The following is a 25,350-nucleotide window of genomic DNA, read 5'->3' as shown; positions in this document are numbered from 1 at the left end:
ATGATCAGGAAAGCCAAAGGCTGCCCTTCATCTATATGACAGGCAGAGAATTTAGGCGAAGGCCTTGGCCTCGCCGTCCTTCAGCTTACCAGCGTCGACAAGGCGCTTGGCCTCACCAGCCCAGGCAGACTTGACAGCAGCACCGTCCTTGCCAGCGATGGTGAGCTTCTCGGCGAGAACAGCGAGCTCATCAACATCAATCTTGCCCATGATGAGGTCGACATCGGTGAGAACACCGTCAACCTGGGCAGCGGTGGGCTCACCGGAGGCGGCAAAGTAGTTGACGTCCTTGACAGAGCTCTTGAGGATACGCTTGTTCTTCTTGGAAGCGTTCTTTGCGGCCTCCTTGGCCTTCTTGTTCTTCTCACGGTCAGCCTTGGCAGCCTCCTCGGCGTCCTTCTTGCGCTGCTCCTCGTCGGCCTTAGCCTTCTCCTTCTCCTCCTTCAGGCGCTTGATCTCGGCCTCCTTGGCGAGACGCTTAGCGTCCTTGCCGGCACGAGCCTGCTGCTTGAACTTCTTGATACGCTCATCGGAAGCAAGACACTCGTCAACCAACTCACGGAGACGAACAGTGTCCTCGGTCTTGCGCTTGCGGCGGGCGTTGGCGTTCTTCTTCTCAACGTGACGCTTCTGGTCACGGCTCTCTCCATCATCGGGCACATCCTCATCGAGGTACTCGAAGGTCCTCCAGCTATCGACGTTGTACCAGAAGTTGTAGAAAGTCTCAACGTGGTCCTGGGTGCTGTTCTCATCACCGAGCTGGGGCACGGGCTGCTTGTTAGAGAAACGACCCTCGGCTTCGAAGACGGGGCCCCAGGCCTTGTAGAACTTGCTGCCGGTCAGCTTCTTGGTAGGAGGCTCAACCTCGGCGGCCTCATCGACGGAATCGAACTGGCGACGGCGGGTGGGGTCCAGAAGCAGGTCGGTGGCCTTCTGGATACACTTGAAGAAGCTGTCGTTCTCATCGCTCTTGCCCATGGCGGCCTTCTTGTCGGGGTGGTGACGAAGGACCTTCTTGCGGTGGGCACGCTTAATCTGATCGGGGGTAGCACGGTAACGGTGCTTGGACAGACCGAGAACGGCGTAGTGATCTTGGCCCTATTAACAGTTAGAATCAATCTATCGGAAAGAAAAGTTATAAGGAGTGTTGGAATACGAACCTTCCAGTCCTTGGCCTCACGGGCGAGCATCATAGGATCCTCATCCTCGGAGATGTCATCATCCTCCTCGACCTCAGTCTTCTTAACGTTGTGCTGGGCCTGGATACGCTCATCCTCGGAGAAAGTGCGGTTGTTGCGCTTCTAAAAATTTGTTAACTATCAGAAGAATTAAATCAGATAATGAGGCAGAACTTACTCTGCGGGCGTGAGCCAGGAAGTGCGGGCCAACAGGCTCCACGTTGCGCTGAGTGGCACCAGAGAGGGCACCAACAGTCTTAAAGTCCTTCTCACCAGCCCAGCCCTGAGGCAGGGCAGGGAGAGTAGCGTTTACAACTTGAACAGAGGCCATTGTGGAGGATATAGTGATGGACCCAAGTTGTGTGTGAGTGCCTGAATGTCCCGCGTTGATTTTTTTGCATACCTTTTTTTTCTGCCCCGAATTGCCGCCCTTCTGACCAATCAGCGATGAGGCGATCCGGAGATTCGAGACTTGGGATGGCGCCAGGCTTCTCTTCCTTTTGTTGCTTACTTCACTTCTGTATAATTCTTTTGTGGTGAATTCCAACGAGTCATCATGTCAACTGCTACTGCCGTTTCCGCGAAGAGCGCCTATCGCCAAGTGCTCCGCGCCACCCGTGTTGTTTTCCACAGTTTGTTTGCCAAACATGATCCGCCGTCCCGGCGTACTTGTTCCATTTACTAACAGTTTGTTTGTAGACGACCTCCCCGTCCTCCTTGCTGCTCGTCAAGAGGCCCGCCAGAACTTCGAGAAGAATCGCCGTCCGGCCGTCGACACTGGCATGCAAATCAACCATGCGATCGAGGTTGCCAACATCCTGCGCCACAACATCGTGCAAGGGTCCCGGGCGAAGGGCGACGAGAATGCGAAGTGGGGTATGTATATGTTTTTGTTTCCAACTCAGGGCCTTGGGTAGGGGTTGATGGCTAACCAAGCACTTGCCACAGAACTTAACATCCACGAACAGATCGAACGCGGTGATAACGACTCCATCAAAGTTGGCGGACAGGATGTGAAGATCCACAAGGCTTGTTCCTCATGAATGACAGATATAGTGTCATCAGACGTGGTTCAAGCCAAATCTCCGGTCTACGAAATGTCCAACAAGACGTCTATCTGTCGTCTGGGAAAAGCCAATTCTCTAATTGCCTATATGGAAGACAAGGCATATGAATCTACAGATAAGTTAGGACAGTGACCGGACTTGTATAATAAGATACCCGACTCTTTTATTATCATTGGCGTCCCCGGGGTATTTTTGATTTAAGTACATAGATCTGCATAAAAGAAGCCCAATCCTTGATAACGCCCGCTCCGAACCTAAGTTACATGCAACCTCACTCTGAGCAATGGCAAATTTCGCGACTTTTGTTTAGTTGTGATGTTCAGTCGCCGTTCATGCTGGCGTACTGGACCTCGCCGGATCCAGGTGGTGGTGCGACAATGTGAGTCCGATGTGGTTCCTGGCCAGCACTCTCTCCCGCGGCGACAGCTCGTCTGTCGGCTTGCTTTCCTTTGCCAACAGATCCCACGGTCTGGCGACCCTCTCGCGCATTCCTGATTCTCTCTTCGCGATCCAGGTTGTCGAGAGACTTGGGCTTGCCCCAGCGGACGCGGAGTGGGCAGCCTTCGATGATAGCTTTACCCTGGCAGTGGGCTGCCGCAGCTTCGGCATCGGCGCGGGTAACGTAGTTAATGAAAGCACAGTGGGAGCGATGAGAGCAAATGAGTGATCGGAGCTGACCAAACTTGCTGAAAAAAGTGCGTAAAGTATGTTCGGGAAGGTCGTCCTCCACACCTGTAACAAATAGAGAAAGGACATTGGGGTCTGCGGGAGGACGAATATCCTCAGCCGATGGCGGCAGCTGTGCGGTGCTGGGGAATGGGCGACCACCGCGGCCACCACCTCGACCTCCACGGCCTGGAAGACGGTTACCGACGCGGCTTTCACTTGTGCGAATCGGACCGGGTCCATTTCCATAGCGACTGTTTGTTCGTGGTTGCTCGATGGACGTAGACTGCTCCGCTTCTTCTACTTCGGCAGGACCCTCGATCCGGCGTGGCTTGCGGTAGTATGGTTCACTGTTGGCGAGACGGCGCAAGAGCTCGCGAGCCTTGTCGTCCGTCTTTTCATATTCTTCGATGGCGCCACGGCCTTCTTCGATTTCCTTCTCGTGGTTCTGCGCGTAGAATTCACGATTGATAGAGCTTTCCGGACCCGGGGCGACCATTTTGAGGGCGGCATCACGGACGACAATGGGCAGACCGAACGAAAGATCGAGCATGCAGCATTGGCAGCAGTTCTTCAGGCGCGCGCATGTCAGGCAGATAATGGATCGCTTTTGTCGCGAGGTTCGATCGGCCTTCCACCGGAAAATGGTAAAGGGCCGCGTGCACTAACCGGAAGCAGTCAGCATGAGCTCCAGGGTAGCTATGAGGGAAGCACCAAAAACTTACAATCTTGCACTCTGCGCCATGATCTTCCTTAATCATCTGCACATAAGGGTTCTCTGGAAGGCAGTTCTCGCAGACAGATGGAAAGTCAGTAGACTCCCATCCCGAGCGATTCAAGTCATGCTTGATCTGAGGAGGCATGACGGAAGCGATAACGTTGAAGTCCGAGAGGTGGTCTGAGAGAGCGTGGATTATCAACTCTGAAGTGGCGTGTGGCTGGTGTCCAGTCACGTGCCCGGCAACTGGCCAGCCCGTGCACCGCCACAGACCGGAACTACCACCTTCCGCCGCCAAAAAAGGTGTGGCCACCCCAGGTCTCAGGGGGTCCGTGGGTGATTGCCAAAAAGTTGCTTCGGATTCGACTGTATTTATTTCCCCCCTTTTACCTCCTCCAGTCGTTCTACCTCACTACCAGTTCATTTACTTTTCTCTTCTTGGTACCTCCCGTTCAATTGGTGTACCGTCGTCTTTCCCTTGGAATTGACCCTTTTTTGTTCTTCTTCTACCCCTTTTAATCTTCGCAATTCTTCACAATGGCCCCTTCTGCCCTTGAACGTGAGGACGTCGCGCGTGACGCCGCCTTCAACAAGGCTCTCCATGGCAAGTCTGCTAAGGCCCAGGGTGGTTTCGCTGCCATGCGCGGCAAGGACGCCGCTGCGCAAAAGGCTGCTGTTGACGAGTATTTCAAGCACTGGGACAACCAGGCTGCCGCCGACGAGACCCCCGAGATTCGTGAGGTATGGATTTGCGCATCGTTAGGCATTGACTTTGTGACTAACTTCTGCTGTGCGATAGGCCCGCAAAGCGGAATACGCTACCCTGACCCGACAGTATGTTTTTTAACCCTTATCTGGTGATCGACACTCCGTACTGATAATCTTGTTCCAGCTACTACAACTTGGCCACCGACTTCTACGAGTATGGCTGGGGTTCTTCTTTCCACTTCTGCCGTTTCGCCTACGGTGAGCCTTTCCTCCAGGCCATTGCCCGCCACGAGCACTACCTCGCCCTCCAGGCCGGTATCACAGAGAACATGAAGGTTCTGGATGTCGGCTGTGGTGTTGGTGGTCCCGCTCGTGAAATGGTCAAGTTCACCGGTGCCCACGTTACCGGTCTGAACAACAACGACTACCAGATCGACCGCGCCACCCACTACGCCGAGAAGCAGGGTCTCTCCGACAAGATGGCCTTCGTCAAGGGTGATTTCATGCAGATGAAGTTCCCAGACAACAGCTTCGACGCTGTCTACGCCATTGAGGCTACCGTCCACGCCCCGGAGCTTGTTGGTGTCTACAGCGAGATTTTCCGTGTCCTGAAGCCCGGTGGTACTTTCGCCGTCTACGAGTGGCTCATGACTGACGACTACAACAACGATGATGCCGAGCACCGCCGCATCCGTCTCGGTATCGAGCAGGGTGACGGTATCTCCAACATGGTCAAGATCTCCGAGGGTATTGAGGCTATGAAGAACGCTGGCTTCAACCTCACCCACCACGAGGATCTGGCTGCTCGTCCCGACCCTATTCCCTGGTATTACCCGCTGGCGGGCTCCTTCAAGCACATGGGTTCAGTCTGGGACTTCTTCACGATTGCCCGCATGACCTGGTGGGGTCGTGGTCTCGCCCACCGCTTCGTCGGTGCCGGTGAGAAGATCGGTCTCTTCCCCCGCGGTTCCCAGAAGACCGCTGACAGCCTGGCTCTGGCCGGTGACTGTCTGGTCGAAGGTGCCCAGAAGAACCTCTTCACCCCCATGTACCTCATGGTTGGCAAGAAGCCCGAGTAAATGCTCAATCGGCGTTAGTGATTCCTTTGTACAAAATATTACCCACGGCGTGCACGTTCGTCCCTGGTGTCCCTTTTCTGCCATTCATCTTTTTACACCTTCACCTTCTTCCTCGTCATCCTCTTACTACACCGGGGCACCTTTTCTTGGCTCAATTTTGACCCAGTATTGGTAGAGAACGAGCCACCTGCCACGTTCTCCTGATTGATGGTGATCATTGATTTTTCTTTCTCTTTCTGTTGTTTCTTTTACCTGTCAAGATAGCTATGTAATAGTCATTGAGTCAAGAATAACGAACAAAGGACGGATATTCTGCGTTAATATCATTTTAATTTTTTCTGCCAACAGATTTCATTTTTGGCATACCTTGCTTTGAATCGTAGCAGTGCAGCCGGTAAGGGGACAAAACAGGGCCTATTGTGTATATAGCCACTGGCAAAGTATTAGACTAGTTTACACTAAAGCGCAAAGCAAGGATACCATTCCATGCATTGTTTTTTGCTCTACTTTGTCCTCTCCTTTTTCACCTCTTCCGGCTCATTTCGACTCCTTCGCGAGGATCAATTAGAGAATGTTGAGATTCATGGCGCATCCAGGCTTGATACCTGATACATACCTGACACATCAGGCATGAATCTAGTGATCAGCATTAGACCTACCAAGTAGAGTATAGATCAGGAGAAGGGTTCTTATTGATGTAGGGTCTTTCACTCATTGAGAGAAAGAGCAGACTTGAAGAACCTCGTCGGCCTTGACATAAAGACTTCCCAATTCAGTATCAATCCAATTTCAACAGAGAATATAAAAAGGTTGGGGGGATGTAAAGGGTGTACACAGCTTGTGCAGAGGGTATTAGTGTTTAGAGTCGACTGAGCCATATTCATATTGTGTATAGTATATCTTTCTTTCTTATCGGTTAAGCTAGCAGAGCTTAGAACATGTTGTTGAGAATATCGTTATGGTAGATGTTGTGTGCCATGTAGGAAACCCCTTTTGGAAAGCTGAGCCAATATATATATATAGGAACCGCTAAGCCCTCAGGAGCTCTTACTTGTGATAAACGACCTGGCCTGTGGTTTAGCAATGTTATTGCATAGTTTTTGATAAGAAAGAAATAAGCAACTTGACAATTACAAGTATGCCTTAGCATTCTGTATTAAGCAAAGCCCAAAAGGGTGTACCTGTTCAAACCCACCGATTTCGGTGTATTCAACAGGGACGTGGGAGCTCCAACTTTTGCCGGGACAAGAACTTTCATGGCACCCGAAACTCATGACAGCAAAATCGACCAGACACCAAAAATGGATATCTGGTTTGTGACCATGGTATTTAAAATCGACATTGATGGGCTTGGCTCCGACTTGAACAATTGTGCAAACGACAACAAAATACGTTCATGCGTTCTGAATGTGTCCGCATCAGCACACGTTGAACGCCTTCGCCAAATGGCGATGGTCAAGCCAGATGATTGCGCTTCCGCAGCAGACATGCTAATCAAGCTTTCTGGCAATAATGCCTTTGCAAAATCGACCAATTCAAGCTTTTCAGGACTTGAATCGTTACGGATCCCATGTCTAGGATTGAATATCAACGTCCAACGCTCCACGTCGATCAGCTCGATGATCTGGACAGCATGTGACCACTTAATATGTTAGTTGCTCATCTTAATCCCAATGAAACATTTCTAGATAAAATGAAATAAATTCAATTAACACTAATAAAGGTAATAAAGCTAAAGGACAACCTGAAGGTACAAATAATGAGAAGGATTTTGACCCATGACTTTGGAAACCTAATATAGTTGCACCTAATACAACACTAAAACTGATAGAGAATGTTAATATAAAATGTGATGTAGATGCAAAACTGTATGGGACTAGTCCTTTTAAAATTATTAACTAAAATACATACGAATAATACATACATTAATGGAAAGAACATTTGTCCTTTGTTCTTTATTGGGTTTAAAGGGTAAGTAGACGGTAAACTAAGCTCTGAATATGTACTTTTTTACCAGAGTTATATGAGAGAAGGAAGAACTTCTGGAGTAGAAACGCTATGCTCAAATGAGCATTGGCTATTGAGCCTTACGGCTTTGTGTGCGGGTGACAACCGCTTGAAATATGCGGCAGTGTCAGGGCATGACTGCATTAGTTCGGAGTAATATCGGATGCGTACACCTTGTTACTCAGGCCACAATAGACGGTCCGTGCACAATAGAAGCCCCGAAAGCCGAAATCGAAACTTGGAATTTCCACGGCATCACCGGTTCTGCGTGATCCTAAAAGCTTCTTTTTCCCTATGGACTAACATCGCTAATGGCGACGCGTTGTATGGCTGACAGTGGAGAATACCAAGCAGCCAGTCAGCGCCCAGGCGCCAACAACGTGCCACAGCGGCCCCAGGCACCAGGGCTGCCGGGGGCTTCAACTGACCAACCAGGTGACTGCAATATATGCGAGAGTCACCCACTCCGCCATCTTGAGTGACCTTGACTCTTTCAGGCTAGAAATCGAGGGGAACTGCAGCCAGTGAGCCCTGCGCCGATCGGAACGTGGTCACAGAACTGTCCATGTGCCTCACATTCCAGGGCGGAATTGCCCGTCAAATCTCGCTTCCAACACTTCCAGCCGAGAATGCTACCAGGTCACAGCTATAAGATCGCATGAATCGCCCGATCTACTCTTGTGTTTCCTGTCTCATCGCACCGTCTGTACAACTCATAAATCTCTGGTCATCATGTTCACCAAGCAGACTCTTCTCGCTTTCGTCGGCGCTCTCGCCCTTGGTGCGGCCAAGACTATCACTGAGGAGAATCCAACTCAGGCCGAGATTGATGCCGCTCGTGCGACTGTCTTGCCTTACTCGCCTGTCTCCAACGTCAAAGGTTTGGCCTTTGACCGTTTCGTTGACATCTGGCTCGAGAACACCGTATGCCCTGTCCAGCATTCCGTATATGGAATGTGTTCACGTGCTCACATTTTCTAGGACTATGATACCGCCGCTCTGGACGAGAACTTGGCCAACATTGCCAAGGAGGGTATCCTCTTGACCAACTACTTTGCTGTCACCCATCCGTCGGAGCCTAACTACTGTGCCTCTGCCGCCGGTGACAACTTTGGCATGGACAATGACGACTTCCACCAGATCCCCGCCAATGTCTCGACCATTGCCGATCTGTTCGACACCAAGCACATTGCCTGGGGTGAATACCAGGAAGACATGCCCCACGCTGGATACCAGGGCTTCCGCTACCCTCTCAGCGGTCCCAACCAGTACGTGCGCAAGCACAACCCACTGGTCCTGTTCGACTCTGTCACCAACGACGCCGTGCGTCCCCGCCAGATGAAGAATTTCACCACCTTCTACGAAGACCTTGAGCACCACCGTCTTCCCCAGCACATGTTCATCACCCCCAACATGACCAACGATGCTCACGACACCAACATCACCTTTGCCGGTGAATGGGCCAACCGATTCCTCTCCCCTCTGCTCAAGAACGACTACTTCTTCAAGGACAACCTCATTCTTCTCACCTTTGACGAGGTGGCCAACTACTCCGTTCCCAACCGCGTCTACAGCGTCCTGCTCGGCGGCGCCATCCCCAAGCACCTCCGTGGCACAACTGATGACACCTTCTACACCCACTACTCTATCATCGCCTCCCTGTCCGCTAACTGGGGTCTGCCCTCCCTCGGTCGCTGGGACTGCGGTGCGAACCTGCTCAACCTGGTTGCCGAGAAGACCGGATACGTCAACTGGGAAGTTGACACCACCAACGCCTACATCAACGAGACCTACCCCGGCCCTCTGTCTGACAACGACTACTCCGAGTACTCCTCCAAGTGGGCTATCCCTACTGTCAAGGGCAAGTGCTCTGCTGGCCACGGCATTGCTAAGGTCGTTAAGAAGACTTACCACGGTCTTGAGCCTACCTACAACTACACCAGCCCTGTGCCCTATGACTCAGCCACTGGTCTGAACCTTGGTATTAAGTACCACCGTACTCTGGTATGATTCTCGTCCTTCCTCTTTGATCATGAAAATAAGCTAACGATTTATTAGAAGCACGGTAAGAAGGAGTGCGGTATCACCGAGTAAATAATGTATCTCTAATGCCTATGATGGGCCCCATTGCTGTTTTATCTGTGAATCTTCACGAGTTGATCCATGTTATTAAAAAGATTGAATGAATACCATGTTGATAGACTATTACATTGGTCTTTGTTTAGATCCTAGGATCCCACAGCATTCAATGTTCATCCACGAGATTTCGTTTTCTGCACCAGGCCCCATACTTGCTCAATTGCTGCATGAAAAATTGAAGATTCTAGACAACGCATGGTCCATACATTCATAACGCAGAAAATATGCTGGCGAGATTGTTCATTACCATGGGCTTGATACCGCGAACAAGATATGTAGGCATACAAAGTGGAAAAACTAATTTAGATCCCGTCTGTGTTGCGTGACGTAAGGATAGCCCTAGAGCAGAGGAGCACAGTATGTGAGCGCATATATATGATAGACCATCTGTTGTATGGTTTATTTGCCCTTATGAATTAAATTTATCTTAGTAACAACTTTTTCGGAACCCAAAAACGCTCACAAAATGCAAAGTCACAAATGCAAAACACTGTCAACCCAGACCAAAGTGCATGTGAAGCTTATCCAGCAGCATAAGTACTCTTCTTCCGCAACATCTCACCAAACTTCCACAGGAACACAGGCGCAGGAGCCCCAATGATGATGCCTAAGAAAGCTAACAAACTATTGCCCCAACCATAATGCAGTGCATTATACATGTATGGCGCGAAAAGCGGGAAACCAAACCCAGCTAAAGACCGCAAAAATGCACCAGCAGCAAGGGCACTAGCCGCGAAACGCGTATACGTATCAACCATGTAAGTCTGGATACACTGGAACGCAACGATGGTACCAGTACCAAAGAGCACAGCACCGATATTGGGCGCGATCCAATGGCAATGTTCCTGCGCTGTCCAGCCGTAGATGAACAGTCCACTAGGAATGAAAAAGGCACCAACGAACAAGAGTGGAACGCGGAATTCAGGTTTTCCAACGCCGCCATTGCGGGCTTTGAGACGGCGGTAGATTCGATCGTTGAGGGGCGCGCAGATCTGCGATCCGAGCCAGAAGCCTATACCTAGTGAGATGTAGTTCAAGCCGCCGATACCGATGGACTCGTTGTAATATTCTGGGCTTGTCCAGAGGGTGGGGAATGTCGATAGGACAAGGTACATGATGCCGTAGATGTATGCCATGAATAGGGCGAGGACTTGGACGATTGGTTGTGTGAGAAGGAGTTTAAATGGTCTGATGAGTGAGCCGCGGAGGACTTGTGGGAGGGTCTTCTTTTGTCGCTCTGCTTCTGTTTGGTAGGATTCGTCGCCTGTTTCTTTGCGGATGCGCTTTGCTCTGTCGAGGAGGATTTTGGGTCCGTAGCTTTCGCGGAGGAAGAAGAGACCCATTACCTGGATCAAACCGTCTAAGATTGATGTTGAGTAGAAGACCCAGCGCCACGTTGTGTTTTCTGCGATGAAACCTCCGGCGATTGGGCCTAGGGCGGGGCCTAGCAGTGGTGCTAGACTGTAGATTGCGATGCCCTTTCCACGCTCTTCGGCGTGGAAACAGTCCGAGAGGACGCCTCCGCCAATCTATGGGATGTTAGATGGTATATGAGTGGTTACAGAAGGGTTCAAACTTACAGCTAGTGGAGCACTTCCTCCTAGTCCAGCGAAGAAACGACAAACGATCATTTGGACCTTGTTCTTTGACACCGCACATCCGATGTTAAAGACGAGAAAGAAGAGGTTGGCAAGTTGAAGGACAATTGTTCGGCCATAGATTTCTGAGAGAGGACCGAGGAATAATGGACCAACAGCGTAGGCTAGGACAAAGATTGATAGCATGAGTTGAGAGACCACTTGGTCCGTAACGTTAAATTCAGCAGCGAGTGATGAGAGTGCCGGCGCAACCATCGAAGATGAAACGGGCGAGATAAACGTGAACAGTGAGACAGTAATAGTAGCTGCCCACTTCTTCTTCGTGCTCCAGTTCTTCGGATTTTCCGGGTCTTCAGGGCCCTCCCAGGTCACCTGTGACTGTCAGTATTTGATAGAAGAAGTCGGGCATGGGGTACACACCAATGTCGGATCATTTCGCGACCTATTCGACTTTGACGTCCTGGATTTCTCGAGCTCGGGATGTTGCGCATCGCCCTTCTCCAAATCAACATCGCGCTCGTTCACGACGCCGTTCCTCACTTCCTGTATCGTATCGGGCCTCCCTTCGCCTTGGAGTGATTCCTCGTCGTTGGATCCATCGTCACTATGATAGACAGACTGGTCATTCATATGTCTGCCTGAATAAACCCGATCGACCTGTGCCATCCCAGGATTCGACAAAGACCGCAGTCTCGTCTTGAGGGAGCCTGCCAAACTGCGCGAGCGCGATCTCGTCCTCGATACATGTGAATCGGACCCCGAACTTGATAATGAAGTCGACCGAGACCTGGCCGGGCCAGATTCTTTATTATCTTCCGACATGATGTAACCTCATGCAGGAAAGCAAAGAACAGTTCGCAGAGAAAAGGATGTATTAAAAAGCAGCTATGAGTGGTAAAAGGAAGAAGGCACGCGACACGGAGTCACTAGAGTTCAAAAACAGGGACCAAACATCGAGGCACCGTCTGTTTATATAAAAGTCTGAAAACACTTGGGCCCAGGCATAAATCTCCAGAAGAAACCTGCACAACGGCGATAAGTAGGACTTAACAGAAGCGGAGACCTCCAAGTTGCAATATCGCACACTACTATTCGTCCACATTCAAAGCTTGACACGACAGGATACCCGTTTGCCCCTCTCATGCTACAAAATTTCCTCGCATTTGGCGGCCTGGCCCGTCGTGGGACGAAACTGGCTGCAGACGGCTGTGAGGCCTCAGGTGTCATTTATCGGGTTTTCGGCACGCGGTCACGTTTCAGTCACGTGTAGATGATCGGCATGCTTTGCTACCTCCTTTGGTTTTTGGTCCAGGCATGATCCCGGTAACGGGATGCCTCTGATTGGTGCGGTGCTTTATAAGCTTGTGGGCGGGTTTTTATATCCGCTGGTATCGCCGGTGGCTGCCTCATGTACCGTCGGATGTTCCGCTGATTTCGGACGTCCGATGCTGATGTTTTGGTGTGGGCCGCCTTGTGTTCGGAAGTTGTGCATTCCATGGCTAATGAATAGAAGCCACTGACTTGATGACTCCCTGCCCAACGATTAAGTGGATGACGGAGTTAACATGTCTCCCATTATATGGGACATGTGTTTGTATATAGTGCTACTGATAAAGCATTAAGCACGTAGGGGTGTGAAATAACTCATGGCCCTATTATGATTCCAATGGCGGAGGATTCTGGTCTAGTTCACTTCATATAGATATCCACGTGTGTCACAGGTCATTCGACTACATATTTAGCTTCAATCAGGGCAAATCATGATCGCAATGAAAAAAGGACAAGTGCTGTAATTTGTACCTTTGTTCATAACGTCACTTGTCATGAGACAACAAGTTACCTGCTATGGAGATCCCGATTATGGACTACATCCATGAAATAACTACAAGTGGAGCGGAGTTGTGTAGCGGACCACAGTTAACATAATTAGGACATATTTAAGCGATGTAGACTTTGACATTGGCTGTCATATATTCGATCATCTAATTACATTGAAATATGAGAAGTCAAACAGTCTTAACAAGTAGAAAAGGCATACTAACCGACTAAGCGCGTCCTACGGATGCGAACATATCATTTCGGTAAGTTCCGAATCGTACCCTATGATATCATGAAATGCGGGGAACCTGGAAAGATACTGCTGAACCAATCCGAATAGGCAAAGAAACAAAAAAATCTGTGGATGCCCATTGGACTGACGTGTGCATATTGTAGAGTTATATTGCTTTTACCCCGTCCATTGCCGGCAGCCGGGGGGTTCAGCGGGGCTTTTACCTTTGACCTCGATCAATATTGCGGGGTGCATTTGATGATCTTGAACAATTTCGAGAACATTTATTTCTAGCAAGTGAACATGAAACTAAGCGAGCCCACCTCTGTGTTATCGCGAAAGCTCTAAACAAAATTGAAACCACTGTGGCTTTTAGGCTCACAAAGTAACACAAACAGCAGCTATAAGTACTCAAACTTTGCGGTCAAGCCTCTTCAGTTGTCCCAAATGGATGCAAACCTAGCCAAGCCCCGGCGGGGAAACCTGGTAGGTGGGACTCGGAATGCCAGGATGCCGCCTGAGCTTCGTGTTTGCGTCATAAATGATTTAAGGGGCGCCAACTCTCTCTCGCGCGACTTTCCATGATTTCTAATTTCCCCAGATTTTGAACACCATGCAGCCACCATATGAGCCCTTCACCTGGCGACAAACCAAGTCAGGACGGTGGGAACGTGATGTTGACGAGGTCGAGCAGTTCTATACTACCCTGGCAAAACGGTTCCAAGGGAGCGGTCGCGTCTTTTTCGCCTTGACCGCTCATGTTTCTTTCTCTATTGCAACCGATCCTACTTCCGATGCGAACGAAGCTCGCGTTCTCAATGCACTGCGCATAGCTTGGTTGCGACTACGATACGACCATCCCACCATCGCATCATGGGTGGAGTATAACCACGACGCGAAGAAATGCCACAAGATCTACGAAACTTTTGGCGGCGAGGGGGAGACAGCTTGGCTGAAAAACACATTCCAGGTAATTTCCAATAACCAGTCGGGCCACGAATGGTGCAATTCGAACCCCCCCGTGCCTAAACTGCCGACCTTGTTCCTTATCAAACGTGCGCCAGTCGACGGCCATTTCCGCGCTGACCTCGTACTCCGCTCGCATCATGAAATTATTGATGGAATTGGATCGCTTCATCTCCTGGACAACCTTTTCAAATGTGCGTCTGAGGCATTTGATCGCCCAGAGACTTTCCCCATTCCCGAGTTCAGTGATGAATGGAAGAATCTTAGCCCGCCGTTGAAAACAGCCGCTTCTATTCCTGATCTCGATGTCCCAGAGCAAGATCCTACGCTTAGGAGTATCATGGATAGAAATACCGCGGTTCTCGAGGAGGCTGAGATTGCTCAAATCCCTCATCAATCGGGAGCGACCGTCCCAGGATACCACAAACGAGTCTCGCTGACTCTCAGTGAAGAGCAGACTCAACAACTTTTGGCGGCGAGCAAGAAACTAGATGCTAGCATCACGCATGTCTACCATGCCGCAATCGCCATCATTGTTCGTGATTTGCAAACGCGAGAGCACGAGAAGCGAAGAGTGAGATACATTAGCTACTCGCCAATCAATGAGCGCAGTCAATGCAAGGAACCGTACAACAAGCCACAGCATGCTGCTTCTGTTTACCACTCTGTCTCCGGGCAAAGTCTTGCGATCGATTTGACGGTGCCAGCTCTCGGAAAGTCCAATCCAACAACCGAAGAGAGGAAAGCCGAGTTTGTACAAACGGTCAAGCAGGTCAAAGACTACTACCTGAATATGCGAGATGACAAGGAACATATCCGTCTTGTTCCCTCGTATTGGTATCTTTCCACTCCCCCGTATCCCCCGGGATTGGAAGATCCCCCAGTTCCGCCTCCAAACCCTGCACCATCAGCTTCAATCGCCAGTCTGGGAGTGATTGAACACATTCTGGCCCCCACACATGGTAAATTCGAACTGGACGATCCATGGGTAACGGGCGACGAACTCGGAACCGGACTTGGACTCTTCCTGGGCACATTCCGCGGTCGTATGTCGTTAAGTGCGGCATTTAACGATGCCTGGCACGATGGAAACGACGCAAAGGACTTTGTGACAAGATGTAATGACCTAGTGATTGAAATGCTGTAATTAGTTGAAGATAAATGCCCCTTATACCCCCAATCGAAACCTAAGTTGCCCCCGGGCGTTGTACCCCACATTTGGTTATCTGCCGTTTCCCTCTCACATCTCCCATGCCGGACCGTGTACAGCGAATAGTTCGAGTGCGTACAGGGTGTTGGACCTGTCGACGACGAAAGAAGAAATGCGATGAATCACGCCCAATATGTGGCGGCTGTCAACGGAACCACTTAGACTGCTCGTGGCCTGCCAATGTGCCCGGCAGACGAGATTCCGCGCCAAATGATGCCAACTCGCCAACATCACAGCGCCGACCGAGTCCTTTGCAAAGCATTGAGTCCCCTGATCGGATCTTAGCTGGGAGAAGTCCCTCGTCGCGAGCGGGATCCGTCTCGTCGAGCGCCCAGTCTGCCAGTGCTGACGCCGACCACCCGGTTGAGTCCCCGTTGCCTGTTGAAACCAGCCCTCCACGCCCGGTCTCAGTAACTCCTGCCGGGGATTCACTTGTGTCGGCTTTCTCGATGCGACATGTGTTGCCGCGCAGTCTGTCCATGTTGCCCGGTTACGATGCCGAGTCTTATCAGCTTCTCAGTCATTACTTGGCCACCACAGCCGACTGTATGGCGAATGGCTCAACGCCTATAAATCCATTCCTTGTGCAGATTGTTCCGCTTGCATTTTCAAGCGATTTGCTTTTGCAGTTGGTCATTACGCAGAGTGCCGCTCACCGCGCGTTTCGATCGCGAGATGAGTCTGACACTATTGCCCACAGTCACTATACCAAGGCTTTACAGCATTTCCGTCGGGGAGTTACCGACTTTATTGATGGCAAAGAATCAAACCCATTGATGCTCCTTGTGGGGGCGCTTTTGATGTGTTTTACTGAGGTAAGAACTCTCCTGCGAAGTTATTGACTGAGCTGATGAGGAACAGACAGCAAAAGGAGACATGAACGGGACGATTTTCGACCATCTCTCCGCGGCAAACTCATTACTGGTCAAATTACTTGCGCAGAGCGACTCAGCCGTTCCGCGAGACTTAAAAGATTTCGTCATCGAATATTACACCTACACCGCGACCGTGAGCATGATCTCAATCGATGCACGGTACAGTGGCCAACTCTTCCTGAACCTCGACCTGGAAGAGCGATCGCGCGAACTCCTGCGCACTCAATACGTGGGCAATCTTTGCGGCTGCTGGCTGGAACTACTACTGCTGATCCCATGCATTTTCGATCTTGGCCGACAGTGGATCATGGACGACGCGCAAGCCCCTGTTCCTACAGCTGATGATTTCGCCATGTTCGCCTCTATCCAAGCCCAGGTTTTGCGCTGGTCGCCTTATCCTTCCGTCGGGCCGGAGGTCCATGTTGCTGGCTTGATTTTCCAACAGGCTATTCTCATCTATTTATACACATCGCTTGAGGGATTCCGACATACGCCTGATGGAATCTATAGAGGTTTGCTTGACAATGCAGTCACAGAAGCAATGTCATACCTGAGCGAGCTCTCACCCAACGAACGGATTAACTCCGGCCTCTGTTGGCCTATCGCCGTGGTGGGTTCATGTCTCGTCACTCCAGACCAACAAGCCCAACTCAGAGCGCGGTTAACTGCCATGACTGAAGCATTCGGTCTTGGAAATATGCATCGCACACTACTCCTCCTCGAAGCAATGTGGCTACTACCAATGTCCGAAGCCGGGCCATGGAATATTTGCCGGGCAATGCAGCAAAATCAAATTTGGATTTCCTTCGCATGATGTTGATCGTCATTCTGTTACTTATATTATGTACAAACTAGCAAAGCGCATTCCAAATATATCGACCATGATCTATCACGAAGCCAAGTTCCTCGGTGCCTCCGTCGCAGGTCCCTCAGGTGTAACATAAGCCTTGGTCAAGCCGCCATCGACAACAAAGTCGGTAGCATTGACAAAGCTGCTCTCATCACTAGCAAGGAAGATAACGGCATGAGCCTGCTCAATAGCCTCTCCAAACCGTCCACTGGGGAAGTGAACCTCACGACGGAACCGCTTCTCCTTATCATCACCAAGCCAATCCTGCAAAAGAGGCGTGCTGAAAAAAAGAAAAGAAAAAAAAAAAACGTCAGTCAAACTATCCCACCAGGCAAAAGTCCAGAGGGTGAAAAGCATACTTAAGCGGCGCCGGACAAAGCGAATTGAACCTGAATCCCTCCCGAGCATGAACAATAGCCAGCTCACGCGTCATAGCAAGAACGGCCCCCTTACTAGCAGTATACGCCAACTGCGGCGTAGCAGCCCCAACAAGCGCAACCATACTAGCAGTATTAATAACAGAAGCTCTCTTCTTGCCATGGCGTCGGAATGCGCGCACGGCATGTTTCGACCCGAACCACACGCCCTTGACATTGATGTTCATCGTGCGGTCCCAGATATCTTCCGGGCACTCCTCGGCGTCGCCGTCCTTGGGGTGCATGATGCCTGCGTTGTTGAAGATCACGTCTAGCCCGCCCCAGGAGTCGAGGTGGGCGATTGCGGCTTCGATTTGGGATTCTTGGGATACATCTACTGCTTTGGTTTCGACTTTGCCGGTGCGGGAGGTGGAGGGGATGATCTTGTTGACTTTTTCGAGGGCGCTTGTGAGGGTGGTTTCATTTATGTCTGTCATTAGGACCGAGGCGCCTTCGCGGAGCATGAGGATTGTTGTTTCCAGGCCGATGCCGCTGTTTTGGGAATTTTCTTAGCCCGGTTTGGTGTGAAGTGTGGAAGGTGAGGTTATACGTACCCAGCTGCGCCGGTGACAATGGCGTTCTTGCCTTCGAGTCTGCCAACCATTTTGATGTTTAGGGTGATAGTATAGATTTTAGATTGAAAGAGTACGAAAATTGACAAGGACAAGAAGAAAAAAAGACCGAAGAGCCCCCATTCCTTAAATTTATAGCTTCCCAATCTACACCCCACATCCCAATCCAACCAGATAACCACACGGTATCACAAGACCCTCGCTATGAAACCCGATAATATCACGGGTTCGTTCTTCACAAAACCGCGGTCTCGGATTCTTGCCCGAATCTCCATCGCGCTCTGTCTGACCCACGCGATATCCGACGGCGCGGTGAGCTACATGTTTTGTACACGCGCTGCGGGGTTGAGGGGTAGCTTCATTAGCTGTTAGGTAAATTGTCTTAGCGGCATAAATTGTTTCTGGGGCAGCTTTACTCCATAGGCGCGCTATCTGCTGCGCGGTCTAGGGCTGCGCGGCTGCGGACCGCGTTGTGGGGCCGGTTCTTATTGGTGGGGTGGAGGGGCATGCTGTATAGCCAGGGATAGCTGGAGGAGCTGTAAGGTAATAGATATGTGTTGGGTGGTTTTGTGTGTTTCTGTGGGGTTAATGGGTAGCTACCAAGAAGTTGGTTCTATGATGACTAGCGTCTCAGTATATTCGTGGCCGGTATGGGGTACAATAGAGGCACGTGAGGGGCATTTTGGATAGTTTTATGAAGATATTGCAAGAACATACGTGACTCATTACATTGATTTGAATAGTGACTCCAGGTATACAGCTAACCATCTTAAGAAATCCCTATTCAAGCAGAGGCATCTTTCATGTGGTAGCTCTTCAGCTTGGTGAATCCATCGTAGCCCCGGGGCCCAAGAGTGCATCCCAAGCCCGATTGCTTCCAACCGGTCCAAGCGAGGTCCTATATTCACGTATTAGCTTTGAAATATAGTTTATAGGCATCAATTGCAGTCTCTTACCGGAGATGGATAATCACAGCGGTTAATAAACACTGTACCGGCCTCAAGGCGCTCAAGCAACTCTTCTCCTCGAGTCATATCCTTTGTCCAGACACTGGCGGTCAAACCATAGTCACTGTCATTCATCAGAGCGACAGCTTCGTCGTCGCCGAATACCTTCATAATAGGCATAACAGGACCAAAGGTCTCCTCTTTCATAGTGCGCATGGTGTGGTTGACATTAGTCAGCACAACTGGTGCGACGAAGTTTCCTTTCCGTGTTTGAGGGTTGCTGGTCACCTGGAAGCTAGCATTTTCAGGTGTCGAGTCAATAGCTCCCTTGTCCAGAGCATCCTTGACGTGGGCACCAATGTTCTTAACAGCTTGGGCTGAGATGACAGGACCAGTGGTTGTGCTCTGGTCATGGGGGTCGCCAAGTTTGTAACTGTGTTCCATGTAAGCATTATTCCTCCTCGAGGCTTATCATACTCACGATTTCAACTCTTCCTGCACAGCAGTGACAAAGGCATCGTAAATCTTCTCGTGCACATAGACCCGCTCAATGGAACAGCAGCTCTGTCCAGAGTTAAAAACTGCACCATCGACGAGGTTCTCTGCAACATTCTTAACGTCGACATCCTCGCGAACATAGGCAGCGTCGTTTCCGCCAAGCTCGAGATTAACAGGCTTGATGTGGCGGGTAGTTGCCTCTCTCAATCTGATACCGCCTGCGGTCGACCCGGTAAAAGAAACAGACTGGATTTGAGGGATCTGTACAACTTGATCCAGAACATCCAGGTTTCCAATATGAATAACCTGGAGAACGTTGGATGGAAGTCCGGCCTCTGTAAAAATCTCCAGCATTCGGTTTCCGAATAGTGGGGTCTGAGGCGAAGGCCTGAAGATGACACTGTTACCAGCCAAAAGTGCAGGTACGAGCGCACTGATAGTCGTCAAGAAGGGGTACTATCAAATCTAATTAGCTATAAATCCAGTCTTTGCAACGTAGGATTGGCTCACATTCCAAGTACCTGCAATGAAGACCGGTCCAACGGGAACACGCTTGACCATGCGCCGGAAGCCAGCTTCAGGCCGACCAGGTAGATCAGAAAGACTCTCTTCGGCGATGTCCATTAAGTACTCAGCGCGGAGACCCATTGTCTTGATCTCCGCTGCGCAGTACCTGATTGGCCGGCCCATTTGGGTGGTGAGGTCTTTAGACAGTCCATCGAGGTTCTTTGCGACGATATCCAATGCGCGCTTCACGATGCTCTTTCTGTCATCCAATGATGAGGTACGCCACGATTCAAAGGCTTCCTTGGAGTCTGCGGCGACTTGGAGGGCTTCTTCAAGAGAAGTGCCAGGCTGGTCGAAGATGACCTCGTTTGTGGAAGGAGAAATGGTGCGGATTTGGTTAGACATGGTGAGGTGGAAGTTGGAGAGTGGAAAGAATGGATGGTGGGCGTGGTGGGCTTTATAGCGCGGAGGTCGTACCGCGGTCTTGGGCTGCCCACATAGGCTGTAGATCCGACTCTTCATCTATCAGGATCGGGACTTGACTTGGTAATTTATCGTGGATGTAAATAATATCTGATTTGCTTATGACTTGCTACTCTGCGCTTCCACAATGAACTTGACCATTGTCTTCGCTATCAACCGCCCATCATGGGGATTCCCCGCGCGCGACAACCCATCCTTATACAATTGATCATTGAATAACCCGCTTTGATGTCTCAACTCTAGCAAAGGAGTCATGATTCCTTCATGAAACTCAGGATGCCCCTGCACAGATAATGCTCGCTGCGGCATGTAAATGCCCTGAACTCCGCAAATCGGACTTGTCGCAAGATTGCTGCAGCCGGCTGGGACGTGGAAGACAATATCGCGATGCATTTGTTGGATGGACTATGTTCAGTCAGATATGAGGCCATAGCATTAGAGGGTAGTTCTCCCGTACCAGTTTGTCCTTTCCAAACAGTTCCTTCCCCTCATCGGTCAAATCAAGCCCCTCCACCGAAAGTTCCCATCCAGTTTCATTTCTTCCCACTTTGGCTCCGAGTGCTCGTGCTAGAATCTGGTGTCCAAAGCAGATGCCAACTATGGGCTTCTTTGCTTCAAACGCCTTCTTCACGTAGCTCGTTAAGTTGACAATCCAGTCAGCATTGCTCCAGGCATCATGTTCTAGTATAAAAGTCAGTTGAGGTTGTAGTCCCCATGGATTTGTTGGGAGAGCTCACTGCTTCCAGTCATGAGCACTGCATCGTAGTCGTGCAGCTCAGGGAACTGAGGATTTTCCACGACATGGTAACCGCTGAATTGGACATCGAGTTCCTCTGGCAACTCCAAATCTTGGAAGCCCTGCTTCAATAGACCTTGGAAGATAGCATAGTAGTCGCCATACTTTTCAAGGACTGGCTGAACTGGCGTGTCGCAAACGAGAACTGCGATGCGAAGACTGCTCGACATGGTGTCTGAATAGTGACTGTAATGATCAAGTAAAGCGTGGAATCTGTTCAAGTCCATTGTATACTTGACCGATAACGCTACGATAAGCGCGCTACCCCAAATCTACAGCGCGGACCGCGGAGCAACTCCGTCGCAGCAACTTCCGACGGCCATAGCTTCATCGCAGATCGCTAGGTTGCGCGATATGGTGCGCGCTTTGTACACCGCGGGATTATCGTCGCAAGATGCGCGGCATTAATGACGACCACAAGCTAGACCCGCAGCTTCCCCAATAGCCCGCAATTCGCGCAATTGTATAATAGAGCCGTGGTGGCCAGTGGGAGATCTGTTTCCGTTCAGTTTTCTTCACTCGATTCTCACAAGTCCTCATAATGATAACACCCGCCATGATTACTGTTGAATCCCTCCCCACCCTCCTGGCGGACGACATCAAGGTCAAGGTCGCCGGCATTGACAGCGATGGTGTCCTCCGCGGCAAGGTCATGGCCAAGGAGAAGTTCCTCGGGATCGCAGAGAAGGGCTTTGGCTTTAGCTCAGCCCTCTTTGGTTGGGATATGCACGACATGATGTGGACAACCGAAGCACGCGTCGCGCCCCCAGAGTCAGGTTATGCTGACTTCCTCGCCATTCCAGATCTGCAGTCTTTCCGCCGTCTGCCATGGGAGGAGAATATTCCATTCTTCCTTGTGCGCTTCCTCAATGATACTGACCCAGTCTTGGCTGATGGGCGGAGTATGTTGAGGAGTCTGTGCGATCGACTTGGAGGCGAGGGAATTCAGGCTTTGGCTGGAGGTGAGATGCAACAGCGTCGTGTTTAATAGAGCTTTTCTAACTCGAAACAGTTGAACTCGAGTTCATGAACTTCCAGACTCCCTCCGAAGACGGATACGGCAGCGCCGGCTCCAACCACCCCAACCTGGCTTCCTTCCTGGAGAAGAACGCCCCTAGTGCCCTCCGACCCATCACAGCTGGCATGTTCTGCTACAGCTCAACACGACCTGTTGCCAACAAGAAGTACTTTTATGATATTTTCAACACTGCTGCGCAAATCAATTGCGGTATTGAAGGATGGCACACTGAGGGCGGGCCCGGTGTGTACGAAGCTGTACGTTGCCCTTTCAAATTATAAGAGATATTTCTGACATTTCACAGGCCCTGAAGGTTACTGAAATTAGTGAGATGGCAGACAAGGTCGCAATGTTCAAGTCGGTGCCACCAACCCAATCATATATTTCTCTCGTAACTAACAACATACAGGCTTCTCACTAAGTCGTTGGGAATGGATCACGGTGTCACACCCTGCTTCATGGCTAAGCCTATGCATGGCATGCCCGGAAGCTCAGGACATATCCACATTTCCCTCGCCGACAAGGAGGGTAAGAACCTCTTCGCTCGCGAGACTCCCGAGGAAAACCCCCAATGGTCAGACATTGCCCACCTCTCCGATACAGGACGCCACTTTCTTGCCGGACTCCTCGAAGCCCTCCCTGATATCATGCCTCTATTTGCCCCTACTGTCAACTCATACAAGCGTCTCGTCGAAAACTACTGGGCACCAGTACACATCAGCTGGGGACTCGAGGACCGAATTGCCTCCATTCGTCTGATCACACCGCCAGTCTGCAAGGCCGGTGCCACACGTTTTGAAGTCCGTATCCCAGGTGCCGACTTACATCCTCACTACGCTCTCAGTGTCATCCTCGCAGCTGGCTGGAGGGGTGTGCAAAAGAAGCTTGAGATCAATGTCCCGCCAATGTCAGCGCGCAAAGCAGGTGACTCTCGTCCTGAACTACTGCCCAACACTTTGGACAAGGCTTTAGATCGGTTCTCCGCGCCTAACAGTATTGCTCGTGAGATCCTCGATTCTGAGTTTGTGGACTTCTTCACTGCTACGAGACAGCATGAGCTGGGTCAATGGAGGGAGGCTGTCACTGATTGGTAAGTCAAAAGAAAAGGCGCGGTGCTTACTGATGCAATGCTAACATATTTATAGGGAGATCAAGCGGTACATTGAAATAGTTTAGATCTGTATTTTATACCACAACCAGTGGAGTTCTGTCAATTCGTGCATATTCTGCGCCCGAAATCTTGTAAAATGGCCTGTGCAGGCTTATGAAATAGCCCGGCGAGATGGTCTGCATGATATTACAAACCTATGAGTTTCCAGTATTCAATTTCTCTGAATCTAATAAAATCCAGCTCGACAAGCTCATAAACCAATGAAACAGTGTATAGATAGGGGAACGCGCTAAATATTTAGACACCTCACGTGATGGGATCGACAGAAACACCAGGGATCATCTGGGGGGTTCATCCTCCTTCCACATGTGTACATAGCAGCTATCACATAACAAATCCCTGTTCGCAAAGCCAGCGCGATGGCTTCGAACCTCCCTCTCCCAATTCCCCCGCGCACCCCCACCCCGCCAGCGGATGATCAACATGCCTCGGAGGTCAACTCAGGGATACCCATCGATCGCGATTCCCTATCGCCACTCAAAGCCTCATTCCCAAAGGGCATAATGGACATCGGGAGCAAAGACCGATTGAGCCCTACGAAATCTTCTTTCAATTTGAGCCCGGCGCCCGAAGATGCAGTGTCACCGAGTGAAAACGGCTCGGGCGACATGACCGCGGCGGGGCCGTTTAATTTCAATACTACTGTTATGGCCAAGAGTCCAGTGGTGAAATCGGTGGGTCCAATTTCATTCCATCAATCTGGAAACGAAGTACTGATCATTCAGAACATTGGACAACGTCGCGGCCACAAGTACAAGCACAGTAGCATCTCGCATCAGATCTTCCTCGAGCCTCCACCTCGCGCGCCCCTAGCCCTCCCAAACTCCCTTCCGATGCCAACACTGAAAGAATGCCGAGCTAGCATGTCAAAGGATCAAAAGACCCGCTTCTGGTGGAGTATCTGCCACATGTTCGTCGCGGCGTACACACTCTGGACGGCCCACGGCTCCCTGGCTATGACAGCATTATCACACTTGATCCTATTCGATTCACTCGGAGCTATGCTATGCGTTGCAGTGGATGTGTTGGGTAATTTCGAAGTGTGGAAGAGATCAAGTATCCGCCACCCGTTCGGCCTGGAACGTGCTGAAGTCCTGGCTGGGTTCGCCATGTGCGTTCTCCTCCTGTTTATGGGGTTGGATCTTATCTCGCATAACCTGCAGCATTTCCTCGAGAAGGCTGGTCATGAGCCTCACCATTCGCATGAGCATGATCGTGTTTCGCTGGGTAGTGTGGATATCACCGCTGTTTTGGCGATCTCTTCCACGCTCGTCTCGGCAATTGGACTTAAGAATCATGCTCGCATTGGTAAGGCGATGCGCTTTGCATACATTGAGTCCCTGCCATCCGTCCTGAGCAACCCGTCTCATTTCTTGACTCTTTCATGCTCAGCACTGCTGTTGTTGTTGCCTCTGGTCTCGATCCGGATATATGATTGGCTCGATAAGCTCTTATCCGGAACGATCGCACTCTCAATGTGTTTCATGGGAGTGCGCTTGGTGAAGACTCTTGGCTCTATGCTTCTGATGTCCTATTCAGGTCCAGGGGTCTCGGATGTGATGAAGGATATCGAAGCCGATCCAGCTGTATTTGGTATCGATGATGCCCGTTTTTGGCAGGTCCATTACGGGCTATGCATGGCTAATCTTAAGCTGCGGGTTACTGGCACTGAGGAGAATCTCGCTCGGCTGCGTGAGAAGATCTCCAGCTTGATCAGGAACAGACTTGGTGGTGGGTATGGCACTGGTGGCCAGAAATGGGAGGTTTCTTTGCAATTCACTATTGAGCGTGCATGATTGTTTTTTGTTTCCTTTTTCTCATGGCAACTACT

At 50.5% G+C, this 25,350-nt stretch overlaps 13 protein-coding genes across 13 annotated transcripts; 7 read left to right on the top strand and 6 right to left on the bottom strand.

The window, feature by feature from the left end:
* Positions 1 to 51: 51 nt before the first annotated feature.
* On the bottom strand, positions 52 to 1,509 carry N7508_006372 (putative ribosome associated DnaJ chaperone Zuotin; the record flags this gene model as incomplete). Its single annotated transcript, XM_058464438.1, has 3 exons — positions 52 to 1,098; positions 1,161 to 1,301; positions 1,357 to 1,509. The coding sequence occupies 3 exons, from the start codon at positions 1,507 to 1,509 to the stop codon at positions 52 to 54; spliced, it is 1,341 nt and encodes a 446-aa protein (XP_058318291.1).
* A 225-nt stretch (positions 1,510 to 1,734) lies between these two features.
* N7508_006371 (LYR motif-containing protein) lies at positions 1,735 to 2,221 on the top strand (the record flags this gene model as incomplete). The annotated part of the gene is made up of 3 exons (XM_058464437.1): positions 1,735 to 1,810; positions 1,878 to 2,054; positions 2,127 to 2,221. 3 exons carry the CDS (start codon positions 1,735 to 1,737, stop codon positions 2,219 to 2,221), a joined length of 348 nt encoding a protein of 115 aa, XP_058318290.1.
* Positions 2,222 to 2,564: 343 nt separating this feature from the next.
* Positions 2,565 to 3,774, bottom strand: slt11 (Pre-mRNA-splicing factor ECM2; the record flags this gene model as incomplete). Its single annotated transcript, XM_058464436.1, has 2 exons — positions 2,565 to 3,575; positions 3,637 to 3,774. 2 exons carry the CDS (start codon positions 3,772 to 3,774, stop codon positions 2,565 to 2,567), a joined length of 1,149 nt encoding a protein of 382 aa, XP_058318289.1.
* A 392-nt stretch (positions 3,775 to 4,166) lies between these two features.
* erg6 (sterol 24-C-methyltransferase) lies at positions 4,167 to 5,416 on the top strand (the record flags this gene model as incomplete). Its single annotated transcript, XM_058464435.1, has 3 exons — positions 4,167 to 4,370; positions 4,429 to 4,463; positions 4,522 to 5,416. The coding sequence occupies 3 exons, from the start codon at positions 4,167 to 4,169 to the stop codon at positions 5,414 to 5,416; spliced, it is 1,134 nt and encodes a 377-aa protein (XP_058318288.1).
* A 2,739-nt stretch (positions 5,417 to 8,155) lies between these two features.
* On the top strand, positions 8,156 to 9,517 carry N7508_006368 (putative acid phosphatase; the record flags this gene model as incomplete). Its single annotated transcript, XM_058464434.1, has 3 exons — positions 8,156 to 8,347; positions 8,405 to 9,427; positions 9,482 to 9,517. The coding sequence occupies 3 exons, from the start codon at positions 8,156 to 8,158 to the stop codon at positions 9,515 to 9,517; spliced, it is 1,251 nt and encodes a 416-aa protein (XP_058318287.1).
* A 566-nt stretch (positions 9,518 to 10,083) lies between these two features.
* On the bottom strand, positions 10,084 to 11,982 carry N7508_006367 (MFS transporter; the record flags this gene model as incomplete). Its single annotated transcript, XM_058464433.1, has 3 exons — positions 10,084 to 11,091; positions 11,143 to 11,532; positions 11,581 to 11,982. The coding sequence occupies 3 exons, from the start codon at positions 11,980 to 11,982 to the stop codon at positions 10,084 to 10,086; spliced, it is 1,800 nt and encodes a 599-aa protein (XP_058318286.1).
* A 1,841-nt stretch (positions 11,983 to 13,823) lies between these two features.
* N7508_006366 (uncharacterized protein) lies at positions 13,824 to 15,323 on the top strand (the record flags this gene model as incomplete). Its single annotated transcript, XM_058464432.1, has 1 exon — positions 13,824 to 15,323. One exon carries the CDS (start codon positions 13,824 to 13,826, stop codon positions 15,321 to 15,323), a length of 1,500 nt encoding a protein of 499 aa, XP_058318285.1.
* A 104-nt stretch (positions 15,324 to 15,427) lies between these two features.
* N7508_006365 (Zn(II)2Cys6 transcription factor) lies at positions 15,428 to 17,075 on the top strand (the record flags this gene model as incomplete). Its single annotated transcript, XM_058464431.1, has 2 exons — positions 15,428 to 16,201; positions 16,248 to 17,075. The coding sequence occupies 2 exons, from the start codon at positions 15,428 to 15,430 to the stop codon at positions 17,073 to 17,075; spliced, it is 1,602 nt and encodes a 533-aa protein (XP_058318284.1).
* A 75-nt stretch (positions 17,076 to 17,150) lies between these two features.
* Positions 17,151 to 18,131, bottom strand: N7508_006364 (oxidoreductase, short-chain dehydrogenase/reductase family; the record flags this gene model as incomplete). The annotated part of the gene is made up of 3 exons (XM_058464430.1): positions 17,151 to 17,391; positions 17,471 to 18,019; positions 18,082 to 18,131. 3 exons carry the CDS (start codon positions 18,129 to 18,131, stop codon positions 17,151 to 17,153), a joined length of 840 nt encoding a protein of 279 aa, XP_058318283.1.
* A 752-nt stretch (positions 18,132 to 18,883) lies between these two features.
* On the bottom strand, positions 18,884 to 20,456 carry N7508_006363 (aldehyde dehydrogenase family protein; the record flags this gene model as incomplete). Its single annotated transcript, XM_058464429.1, has 4 exons — positions 18,884 to 18,997; positions 19,056 to 19,479; positions 19,528 to 20,000; positions 20,055 to 20,456. 4 exons carry the CDS (start codon positions 20,454 to 20,456, stop codon positions 18,884 to 18,886), a joined length of 1,413 nt encoding a protein of 470 aa, XP_058318282.1.
* A 177-nt stretch (positions 20,457 to 20,633) lies between these two features.
* N7508_006362 (type 1 glutamine amidotransferase) lies at positions 20,634 to 21,500 on the bottom strand (the record flags this gene model as incomplete). Its single annotated transcript, XM_058464428.1, has 3 exons — positions 20,634 to 20,939; positions 20,992 to 21,215; positions 21,272 to 21,500. The coding sequence occupies 3 exons, from the start codon at positions 21,498 to 21,500 to the stop codon at positions 20,634 to 20,636; spliced, it is 759 nt and encodes a 252-aa protein (XP_058318281.1).
* A 371-nt stretch (positions 21,501 to 21,871) lies between these two features.
* Positions 21,872 to 23,524, top strand: N7508_006361 (glutamine synthetase family protein; the record flags this gene model as incomplete). The annotated part of the gene is made up of 5 exons (XM_058464427.1): positions 21,872 to 22,292; positions 22,343 to 22,605; positions 22,653 to 22,705; positions 22,758 to 23,438; positions 23,494 to 23,524. 5 exons carry the CDS (start codon positions 21,872 to 21,874, stop codon positions 23,522 to 23,524), a joined length of 1,449 nt encoding a protein of 482 aa, XP_058318280.1.
* A 354-nt stretch (positions 23,525 to 23,878) lies between these two features.
* On the top strand, positions 23,879 to 25,315 carry N7508_006360 (cation efflux family protein family; the record flags this gene model as incomplete). Its single annotated transcript, XM_058464426.1, has 2 exons — positions 23,879 to 24,193; positions 24,245 to 25,315. The coding sequence occupies 2 exons, from the start codon at positions 23,879 to 23,881 to the stop codon at positions 25,313 to 25,315; spliced, it is 1,386 nt and encodes a 461-aa protein (XP_058318279.1).
* Positions 25,316 to 25,350: the final 35 nt, after the last annotated feature.

This window comes from Penicillium antarcticum (genome assembly GCF_028974205.1).
Source record: "Penicillium antarcticum strain IBT 31339 chromosome Unknown utg000006l_segment0_segment0, whole genome shotgun sequence".
In the NCBI taxonomy this organism is placed as follows: domain Eukaryota; kingdom Fungi; phylum Ascomycota; class Eurotiomycetes; order Eurotiales; family Aspergillaceae; genus Penicillium; species Penicillium antarcticum.
The sequence above is the reverse complement of the archived record's forward strand: the minus strand, read 5'-3'. Positions and strand labels throughout refer to the sequence as shown.